This window comes from Siphateles boraxobius, unplaced genomic scaffold (genome assembly GCF_051911475.1).
Source record: "Siphateles boraxobius isolate OS27281-9 unplaced genomic scaffold, OSU_SipBor_1 33, whole genome shotgun sequence".
NCBI classification, from domain to species: domain Eukaryota; kingdom Metazoa; phylum Chordata; class Actinopteri; order Cypriniformes; family Leuciscidae; genus Siphateles; species Siphateles boraxobius.
In genome coordinates, this window is record NW_027508953.1 from 8,970,696 (window position 1) to 8,983,051 (window position 12,356).

The 12,356-nt window shown below is 38.6% G+C and overlaps 1 protein-coding gene across 2 annotated transcripts in view; it reads right to left on the reverse strand.

Moving 5' to 3' along the window:
• Positions 1-12,356, reverse strand: part of atp9b (ATPase phospholipid transporting 9B) — a 60,329-nt gene that overhangs the window by 21,464 nt on the left and 26,509 nt on the right. For both annotated transcript variants that reach the window (XM_077195395.1, XM_077195396.1), the window contains exon 15: positions 5,016-5,270. In XM_077195395.1, the coding sequence (XP_077051510.1) occupies positions 5,016-5,270 (255 nt within the window). The remainder of the gene's footprint in view (positions 1-5,015; positions 5,271-12,356) is intronic.

The window sequence follows — 12,356 nt, forward strand, 5'->3', positions numbered from 1 at the left end:
CGCATTTATGAGGAAGAAACCATGTTACGGACGTGATAGTTCTCCGTACGTTAGCGCTCTGAAAGCGGCACTAAAATATGCTTTAAAACTTTCACAGAGACATCAAACAGAAAGCACAAAACCTTTCTTTAAAGTGAATTTCGTTTTGTGTTAATTGTATCTTAATTTTAATCAATGTTTCATCAACCAATTGCCTGGATTTAATAAATAAGAAGTAAATATAGCAGACGATAGATAATCACGAAACGGAGGTGCCAGCGCGTGAACTGGAGCTCGTCTCATAAATGAACCGAAACTCGGCGTTTAAGGTAACCTACTTGCCTCACAGACATGTCTACTTTTAAACAGAACAATTCAAAACGAAAGAAAACAGACTACAGACTGCTCTCTGCTTATGTAATCCGTATGAAATGTGCATTTCTCTCTGCCGCGTCTACTGCGAAGATCGAGAGTCAGCATAGCGAGTCACCTCAGAAATCCTTGTGATATATTCAGTTTGTGCTGGTCTGACTTAAATAAAATAGTGTTTAAAAATTAATTTCTGTTTAAGTCAGTTTTGTGTTTGTGTAGACCATAACGCATAAAAGAACATTAATGGGAACATTAAAGAATGTTTTTTTTAAAGTAACTAAAAAGTTACTTTTAACAGTAATGCATTACTTTTTGGTGTAAGTAATCAACAAAGTAATTGAGTTACTTTTTGAATGAAGTAACTAGTAACTGTAACTAGTTACCATATCTTATTAACTAGCACAACACTGTTTTCTTGCTTCCAGTGGAGCACACGACTCTGTTCGGATCATTCTCACATCAATCTCATGATCATCAGGTTTTACACAAACTTTTGGAGCTCATGCAGCTTTAGTTCTTAAAGCAAAAGAGGGACAAACCAAATATTGAGACTTTCTGTTAATAATTCAACTTTTGATCTAGGTGTTCCACTTACAATACAAGTCATGATGAAAAGTAAATTAGAGGTAAATGTAATAAAGTAAATAAATATTATTCTTGTTAATTTCAATGCGAAAGACCCTAGCCATCACTGCAAATTATGCCTTTGCAGTCCTGTGATTAAATCTGCTTTCTTTGCTCTTACACACATCTGAACACAGCTAGAACTCTTGTTTATGACATTTCAATGTGATATGACTAATTAGCCAGTCTTCTATCAACCTGACAGTGCTAAATGATGCCCACAAGAGCACACACAAACACACACACACACACACACACACACACACACACACACACACACACACACACACACACACACACACACACACACACACACACACACACACACACACACACACACACACACACACACGAGTAACTCAGGTGGTGGGGAAATGCCTTCAGGAGACGAGCAGGGAACTGTTTTACGACACAGGGGAGAGCCTTTAATACACTCTATCAATCATTTCAGCAGTACAGGAAGAAAAGCTGTAATCATAAACCAAGATCACTGCGCCTTCAAGAAGCGGAGAGGATTGGAACCGCACCATGTGACCTACGACCACATGAAGACGTGGCTGTTATTTAATAAAGAGACCAGATGTGACAGGAAATATGATACAACGTCATAAAGAAGACATAGTGGAGATGGCTTTATCGGACAGAGCAGCTTCATCTAGCAATATACTGAGAGAAGTTTATCTGAAATCTATCTTTCGCTTATCGCTATTAAAACAATATATTTTTCATACTTTTACAATGACTTTTACATGACTTTCAGTTATTTGTGGTTACTGGCCTAAATTATTAATTATTATTATTATTATTATTAAATTATCTAGGCCTGACAATCTGAATTTTTTTTACATGTCATTGCATTGCAGAATTTAAGTCAAAATTTAAAGTCAAAAGTCATATTACAAATTCTACTTCCAAAACTAGACTGGTCATTCTATTAATCAAAACTAAACCAAGACCGTATTTACTTTAACCTCATTCTAACCAAAAAAACTCATTGTAAAAAAAAAACTCAAAAATTTTAACATACCATAACTCTCTTGTACGAGTGGCCCATCTTTTTTGTGACAACTTCTATTTAATAGGCTAAAGGTTAGAGGTCAATACTATATTTTTCCTTGAAGAACAAAAGGTCAACAGCCACTGAACACTGTCATCTCATCTGAATAAGCTAAAACCACTAATAAAACCATCAGTGAACTTCCATTACCCCCCATAAGTAAAACTTCATTATCGGACATAACAAACGGTCTTGCTCATGAGAATGTCCGATCATTAAAGGTCATGATAAACCCCTGACCCTTGACACTGTGGGGTCAAAGGTCACAAATGACTTAAAGTAACTGTGCGGAAAGGCATCTGGGTTATTCAATCCCTGAACTCGGCTTCTCTTTAGGAATATTATCGCTATGCGTCTGTCATATTAAAGGCTGAAAAGGCTGGAGGTCTTTGAGCGAGCGCACAGACACAGGCGCCGATGAGAGTGACACGTAGAGAAAGACTAGTGTTAACCGCTAGTCTCTCAGAGAAAATTAAATATTGATCAATCCCGGAGTGAAGACGTTGGAGAGATAAGACCTGGGCATTAAAGAAAATAAATAAGTAGACACATCAAGGGAGAAGAGAGGACAGGCAATTCCACTAAAGAGGGAGATGGACAGATTTCTTTTTCCTTTTATCACTCTCAAAAGATATCTACCTCTACAGAAGGTCCTGAAGAAAAAGATGCTTGGGTTGTATAAAGGAAAAATGAAAGAGCCCCCGAATATTCTCAATTTATGTAATGACTGCAGCATTGTCTTTAAAACAATCAATGCTTTGAAAACGACTGCGCTTCATTAGTTCATCTTCATTAGATCCTGCAAGTGAACAGCAAACATTGAACAGAATTATCTGAATGGGTTATTCCCCTAAACACAAATATGCTGTCATCATTTACTGACCCCACCTTGTTCAAGACAGATATGGTTCTCTTTATTACAGACACACACAAAAAAGAAAATAAAAGAAAGAAATGCTCCACAAGCCACGAAGCTCCTAAAATGACAAGAAAGCTAATTAAAAAAATCATATGCTAATAAAAACGAGGCTGTGAAGGAAAGACATACAATGGGTTCAATGGGTTATACTTTTGTATACCTTAATTTCATATAGACTACTGCTACTGTTTTATGGTGTTTTCTGTCATTTTTAGGGATGGGCGCTGGTCACCATTCACTTTCATTTTATGACGAAAAGCAGTGCAAAAATCCTGCTAAATTTCATCTTTTGAAAGGTTTGGATGATTATGACAGAAATGTAATTTTGGGATGAATTATTCCTTAAAGTCAAGCCTTAAACAGTTCTTCATTCCTCTCTGTAAAAAAAAAAATATGTTTAACTATAATGAGCCTGACGTATCCCTCCCTCTATTTGAGGACCGCTGCCATTGTGACATATGTTTGGCCTCAATGCCTTTTCTGCCATTTATTTAGTGCTTTTCTTACCAACAACTCATTCAAAATATTGTTGCTCTACAACGGATCTATAAATATCTACGATCTCTCAACACAAATGATGACCGAGTCCTTCCTGGTGTGTGACCTACCCATGCCCCCTCTGCTTCTGATATTTATTGAGCCCTCTCAGATTTCTCTACTAACACAGAGTCTATATTACCATCCAATAAGGCAGTAAATTCAAGGCTAAAGTGGGGGAGTCATAAATAGTAAAGCAGCGATATATAGGATTACACGGTTAGAGGAATGAGAAGACCAGTGTCAGTGCAATCTGTCTGTTTTCTAAATAAATAAATAAATAAATAAATAATAATAAAAAATAACTTTTTTTTCCTGGAATCGCTCAAGGTGAAAATTACAAAAATTACTAAGAGGACAAAAATTTACTATTCAAAAAAGCAATGTTTTTTTTTGCCAAAACTAATGCTGTTAACGCGTTAAAGCATGCGATTGATTTTTGTCCAGTTTAACGTGTTAAAATATATTTAATCGCAATTAACGCAGCATCCTCTTCAGCTTCAGCGCGCGCAGCTCAAACGGCAATGCACGACTAATAATAACTATTGGGACTGTCATATTACATTACATTATAAAGGGAACAATATTGTAATAAAACACTGAATTATTTTGGTTTAGTTGCTGTGTCGCATTGTTCCAGAAGTCCACAACATGAGCCTTTCTGAATGGCACGTAACTTAGTTCAAATTCACTTATCCATTCTCGTAATTTTGTGCAGATATAATTTTTAATATTATGTTTATTTTGTATATATCTGATTAATCTCACATAGGATGTGTTTCTTTGAGTTAAATAACGCTCTAGCAAAGAGCTCCAGTTTACCGGTATTCATTCAGTGCATGCACCTCAAACAGCCATGCACGGCTAATAATAACGATGATTGGGACTGTCATATTACAAAACATGAGAACACCATTTTATAAATCGCATAAATCGTTGTTAATTCATTGGGTTTAGTTGCTGTTTTCAGCACGTTGTTCCAGGAAGAGCGCGTCCACGACAGTCACACATTCTGACAAGCATTCATCTGAGACGCTGTTGTTGACACATTGTATTAGTCGTTATTTGATAATTCAATAATTAATTTAATTAAATGATCAATCACCTCGAAACATTTTACAATCATACTAACCCTTTAGATTAAAAACCATTCTCATTCATTTGGTGAAGAACATGTAGTTTTGAGCAGCATTTGCGGACCCAGTCATGCTGTTGGCCATATGCCACTGCAGTAGATGAATTTGCAGTATTAAGGCTAACGATTAATCGATTAATTGATTGTTAATTTAAAAGACGATCGATCATGGGAATTTGTGAAAATTGACATCCCTAGTTTTTAATTGTGATTAATCGCGATTAATCACAGAAAAAAATGTGAGATTAATCTAATAAAAATATGTAATCGATTGACAGCACTAGCAAAAACGTACTATTATTTTTTTTCAAATAAAATTTTTTTATGACGTCAACAAATATGAAAATAAATAAATATGTTAGTTATTTTTCAGGATGTCCCATCGTTCTTACTTCATCAGGACTGGAGGCCTGGTAAGTGCGGTTGTCATCGCTAAAGTCCTGGTCGGCCTCTGTACTCTCCGGTTCCGTGCTTGCACCGTTCACACGGGATTCGTATACAGGTGTAACATTGTGGCAGAGGGCGATGGCTTTCACAGCCTCGTGGATCCGGCTACTCACGCTCTTGCGAACCTTCGGTGCGGGCGGCTGTGGTTTACGTGAGGGTGTTGAACTCGCACTACTGCCATTAGTCTGCGCCGAGCTCACCTGGAGAGACACAAAGCAGAAATATCTAGAGTGAGCTCCAGCCTCATAAGTAACATCACATGCTCAACGAGGCTGCATTTATTTGTGACAACATTGTGAAATATTTTTACGTTTTAAAACAACTGTTCTTTGTTTTGATATATTATAAAATGGAATTTTATGGAGCTTTCAGCAGCCATTACTTCAGTCTTCAGTGTCACATGATCCTTCAGAAATTGGTTATTTGGTGCTCAAGAAACATTTCTTATTATCAAAGTTGAAAACTACAGAAACTTGTTTCTGACACAGAATAAAAAATGAAAAAGGTAATTGCGACTTCTCAAAATTCACACTTTTTATCTCAGAATTGTGAGATATAAAGTCACAATTGTGAGTTATAAAGTTAGAATTGCGTGATATAAAGTTGATATTGTGTTAAAAAGTCAGAATTGTGAGAAATAAACTCGCAATTGCGAGAAATATTGCTGACTTTTTTTTCTCAGAATTACATGTGTACATCTCATCATCATCTTCCGCTTATCCGGGACCGGGTCATGACCCACAGCTATATAAAATTTAATTGAAGTTCAACAAGTAAAAAACTAAAATAATATAAATGAACAAATGATAAAGCTAGGGTTGCTAAATATTTGATCCCTTACTTCAAAAGCACTTATTGTTAATGATATGATTACAGACTATAACCAAGCCGTGTATGACAGAAACCTGGCTAAAACCAAACGATAACATTACTTTAAATGAGTGCACCCCGTAAGATTACTGTTATAAACATGAACCTCGTCTGAAAGGCAAAGGGGGAGGTGTTGCTGTAATTTATAGTAATATTTTCAAAATTACTAAGAAGTCTAGTTTCAAATATAATTCTTCTGAAGTGTTGGTGCTTAATGTAACAATATATAGTGCAAATGATAAATCACCTTTAAGATTTGTGCTGTCTACTGTATACAGGCCACCAGGGCACCATATAGACTTTATCAAAGAATTTTGCTAACTTTCTATCAGAGTTAGTACTGGCTGCAGATAAAGTCCTAATTGTTGGTGATTTTAATATACATGTAGATAATGAAAAAGATGCATTGGGATTGGCATTTAAAGACATTCTTAACTCTATTGGCGACAACATGTGTCAGGACCTACTCATTGTCGTAGTCATACTCTAGATGTTGATGCTGTTGAAATTCTGCAGCAGAGCTATGACATCGCAGATCATTATCTAGTCTCATGTAAACTTCACTTAGCCAAGGCTGCAAAGCCGACTCCGTATGACAAATATGTTAGACCTATCACTTCTGCCACTAAAAATTGCTTTATTAATAATCTTCCTGATCAGTTTCATCATCTCAGCATCCCAGATAGCTTAGAAGATCTCGATATTGCAACAGAAACTTTTAACTCTCTCTATTCCAGCACTTTAGACACAGTTGCTCCGTTGCGCTTAAAGAAGATCAAAGAAAATAGTCCAACGCCGTGGTACAGCGAACACACTCAGGCCCTAAAGAGAGCAGCCAGAAAAATGGAGCGAAACTGGAAGAAAACAAAACTAGAGGTATTTTGCATTTCATGGAAGGAGAGCTCGATTGCATACAGAGAGGCATTAAAAACTGCTAGATCTGCTTATTTTTCACCCCTTTTAGAAGAAAATAAACAAAACCCTAGGTATTTATTCGAAACAGTTGCTAAACTGACGAAAAATAAAGTTTCAAGCCCAGAAGTTTGCAAGCTGCACAACAATGACTTTATGACCTTCTTTACTTATAAGATTGATAATATCAAGAAAAAAATTATAACTATGCAACCGTCTACTACAGTATTGCATCAGACAGTGCATTGTAGTCTCACTGACAAAAAATTCAATTCATTCATTGCTATAAGAGAGGAAGAATTTTCTAAACTCGTTAAATCATCTAAATCGACAACATGTATGTTAGACCCTATACCGACTAAACTGTTGAAAGAGATGCTTCCAGAGGTCATAGATCCTCTTCTCAATATCATTAGTTCATCTTTGTCACTAGGATTCGTACCGAAAACTTTTCAGCTGGCTATGATTAAACCACTTGTTAAAAAAATGCAACTTGATCTTACAGAATTAGTCAATTACAGGCCGATCTCAAATCTACCATTTCTGTCAAAGATACTAGAAAAGGCAGTATCCTCACAACTATGTTCCTTTTTAGAAAGAAATAGTATCTGCGAGAATTTTCAGTCAGGATTTAGACCATATCATAGTACTGAGACAGCTCTCATTAGAGTCACAAATGATTTGCTCATCATCCGATCGTGGCTGTTTCTCGCTATTGGTGTTACTCGATCTTAGTGCTGCATTTGATACTATTGACCACAACATTCTTTTAAATAGACTCTAAAATTATGTTGGCATTAGTGGAATTGCATTAGCATGGTTTAAATCATACTTATCTGACCGTTATCAGTTTGTAGCAGTAAATGAAGAGATGTCTTATCGATCAAAAGTTCAGTATGACGTACCACATGGCTCAGTACTAGGACCGTTGCTGTTCACTCTGTACATGCTACCCTTAGGAGATATTATTAGGAAGCATGGCATTAGTTTTCACTGTTATGCTGATGATACTCAGCACTATATTTCTTCAATCCCTGATGAAACTTAAGAATTCACCAAATTAATGGAATGCATAGCTGATATAAAAAATTGGATGACTAGTAATTTCCTACTACTTAATTCAGAAAAAACAGAGATTCTAATTATTGGACAAAAAACTTCCTTACGTAAAAACCTAGAATACTGTCTAACACTTGATGGCTGCTCTGTCAAGTCCGCGTCGTTGGTTAGGAACCTGGGTGTGCTCTTTGATAGCAATCTTTCATTTGAAAGTCACGTGAATAGTATCTGTAAAACCGCATTTTTCCATCTAGAAAATATATCTAAATTACGTCATATGCTCTCAATGACAAATGCAAAACAATTAGTTCATGTGTTTATGACATCAAGGCTAGATTATTGAAATGCTCTTATGGGTGGGCGCCCTGCACGCTTACATTTACATTTATTCATTTAGCTGACGCTTTTATCCAAAGCGACTTACAATTGCTATATATGTCAGAGGTCGCACGCCTCTGGAGCAAACAGGGGGTAAGTGTCTTGCTCAGGGACACAATGGTGTCTCACAGTGGATTCGAACCCGGGTCTCTCACACCAAAGGCATGTGTCTTATCCACTGCACCATCAAGAGAAATGCTCTTATGGGTGGTTGCCCTGCACACTTAATAAACAAATTACAGCTGGTCCAAAACGCAGCAGTTACAGTTCTTACCAGAACCAGGAAGTATGACCATATAAGCCCGGTTCTGTCAACGCTGCATTGGCTCCCTATTAAACATTGTATACATTTTAAAATATTGGTGATTACTTACAAAGCATTAAATGGTTTAGCTCCCCAGTACTTGAGCGAGCTCTTAACGCATTATACTCCTTCACGTCTATTGCAATCTCAAATTTCCGGTCAGTTGAGAATACCTAGAATATCAAAATCGACTGCTAGATACTTTTCCTATTTAGCACCAAAACTTTGGAACAATCTTCCTAACATTGTCCGGGAAGCAGACACAGTCTGTCAGTTTAAATCTAGACTAAAACACATCTCTTTGGCTTAGCATACACATAATAGAAATCTATAATTCAATGTTAGGCTGCATAGTTTAGATCAGCCAGATCTTATGGGAACACTTCCCATAAATCCTGATGTACTTTGTACATCATAAGAAGGATCGCGTCTATGCTAATATTTGTCTCTCTGTTTATCCTGAGGTTTACCGCAGTCCGCCGGATCCAGGCCATATCCAGATCTGATGAAGGACCTGCGCCTGGACACAACGACAACACAGTCCTGAAGTGTCAACTAGTCTCTCCCTTGTCAAGGCCTCCTTCCCTTCACCTCTGTACTGATAAAACGTTGTTGGGATTCCGATTCACGTGGCTACGCGGAAGTGATAAAAAAAAAATTCTCAGAGCCACCAGGCACTGTTTTATGCAAATGAGCAGCCAGATCACATTAAAGAATTTTCTGTAAGAACGGTGTCGTGTTAGCCTAAGTTAATAACTAATGATCGTTGTGACGGGAGTGAATCAATCAAAACTAACTTTAGCTGGACAATAACTTTATTTTAGAGCTGCTGTAAAGCCAATACACTCTCTATTACTTTAATTTCCTATTATCACTGTAAAGCTGATTTGAAACAGTCCATATTGTTAAAAGAGCTATATAAATGAAGGTGACTTGACTTGACTCATGACCATAGGTGAGAGTAGGAACGTAAATTGACCGGTAAATCGAGAGCTTCGCCTTGCATCTCAGCTCCTTCTTCACCACGACAGACCGGTACATCGACCGCATTACTGCAGAAGCTGCACCGATCCGTCTGTCAATCTCTCGTTCCATCATTCCCTCACTTGTGAACCAAGATACTTGAACTTCTCCACTTGAGGCAGGAGCTCTCCACCAACCTGAAGTGGGCAAGCCACCCTTTTCCGACTGAGAACCATGGCCTCGGATTTGGAGCTTCACACTCGGCTGCAAACCGTCCCAGTGCATGCTGAAGGTCCTGGTCTGATGGGGTCAGCATGACAACATCATCCACAAAAAGCAGAGACGAAATCGTGTGGTCCCCAAACCGGACACCCTCCAGCCCCTGGCTGCACCTAGAAATTCTGTCAATAAAAATTATGAACAGAGCCGGTGACAAAGGGCAGCCCTGCCGGAGTCCAACATGCATCGAGAACAAGTCTGTCTTACTGCCGGCAATGCGAACCAAGCCCCTGCTCTGGTATTATAAGGACCGGACAGCCCTTAGCAAAGAGGCCCGGACACCATACTCCCAGAGCACCCTCCACAGGACGCCGCGAGGGACACAGTCAAATGCCTTCTCCAAATCCACATATCACATGTGGATTGGTTGGGCTCATTCAGACTACCTTGGTGACTTCAGCTTGGTTGACGGACGATTCCACCTCCAAGCCCTCAGCCTCTGCTTCCTCAAAGGAAGACGTCTCGGTGGGATTAAGGAGATCCTCAAAGTATTCCTTCCACTGTCCGACGACATCCCCAGTTAAGGTCAACAGCTGCCCACCTCCATTGTAAACAGTGTTGGTAGGGCACTGCTTCCCTCTCCTAAAGCGCCGGACGGTTTGCCAGAATCTCTTCGAGGCCAACCGGTAGTCCTTCTCCATGGCCTCACCGAACTCCTCCCAGGTCCGTTTTTTTGCTTCCACAACCACCCGGGCTAGCCAGGCCCAATAGGACTCCTTCAGCTTGACGGCATCCCTTACGTCCGGTGTTCAGGTTAGGGGATTGCCATCTTGACAGGCACCAGAGACCTTACGGCCACAGCTCCGAGTGGCCGCGTCGACAATGGAGTTGGAGTACATGGTCCACTCTGACTCAATATCTCCAGACTCCCTTGGGATCCAAGTCGATCATTGACCTCCGGCCTAGGGTGTCCTGGTGCCACGTGCACGGATGGACACCCTTATGCTTGAACATGGTGTTCGCTATGGACAAGCAGTAACCAGCACAGAAGTCCAATAACAGAACACCGCTCGGGTTCAGATCAGGGGGTCCGTTCAGATCAGGGGGTCCGACAATGAGAGACAGGGTATGTATGTGTATATATATATATATATATATATATATATATATATATATATATATATTAGAGGTGGGCATAGATTATTTTTTTAAATCTAGATTAATCTCACTGGAATCTTGGAATTAATCTAGATTAATCTAGATTAAAATGGCTCATTTGAATTCTGCCGAAGGCATTCAGAATATGTGTGCTACCCAAATAATGACTAAAAGTAAGTCTTTGAGAATAGTTCGCCTCGCGTTGGGATGTGAATTTCTGCCAAAAATGCTATTCGACAATAGAGGAGCAAAAGTAGAATATCGGTCAAAAAAATTTATAACATAAAATAAATAAATAAAACGCACAATTACAATGACAGAAAGGGAGGCCAATTTCATCTTTAGCGATTAGTCATCAAACAAACTGTTTATTAATTGAACAAGTAGCCCAACATGTTTTCGTCGTTTTTTTTTACATAGTAGGCTAATTGGATGAGGAAAAAAAATTAGCACGACGTAGCTACATTCCATTTTTGCAACGCCAAACCAGATGCTCGTTAGATCAAAAAATAATGTCATAATGATTTTATGTGAACCTGCCTTTACCGGCAATAACCTCCTCCTTTTTAAACAAATTAGTTTCAATCAATGTAAACTATTCGTGTGACTATGCCCCTGCGCAATACACACACATTACCGCGGGATGGCGGGTGTTCATTTCATAAGCTGTACACAATGGTAGCTTATTTATTTTGTAGCCTATAAATTAATGTATATGCCCAACGGATAATGTCATACTTTTTAGTAGTGCTATCGTGGCATAATAATCTGTTTGGTTGTAAAATGTATTACCTGAATGAAATGAAATCGAATGTATTGTCCTGTGGAATCATTCATTCACAGACAGCATACGAAGATGTTCAACTAATAAAGATCTTCATCGACGGCAAAAATATGATGCATTTGCAGATTTGCTTTCACTAAACTAAACTGTAGCTCTTGATGTTCTTAAATCTTCCTGTTACGACTCCGTGTCGAGTGTGATTGAACGCGCTTCAGAGTTCAGACGATTCAGTGCGTGAGGAACTGAACAGAACTGATTCGCGAACCGATTTAGACAGATCTGCCAACTTGTTTGATGAAGTCTTTGAACAGAATCGACCCAAAAGAGTGATTCATTTGTAAATTGAGCATCGCTCATGCCCATAAAAAAAGATACGGCGCGCTTGGAATAAACTCATTTATCAACATGTAAAGTAACGAGAGGAACGATCGCCCAACGTAACATGTAAAAGTAGCCTATACACCTTGTGTCCCTGACAGGAAAATACCCTGCTTCTCGATTTGCGCGAAAATATAACGATATTCGGAAAAGCTATTTTATGATCCCAACCCAACTCTGAGAATAGATTAACGGCGATATTTTTTTTATCGCCCGATAAGAGTCTCACGTTAACGCAGCACTTTAACACCGATAACGGCC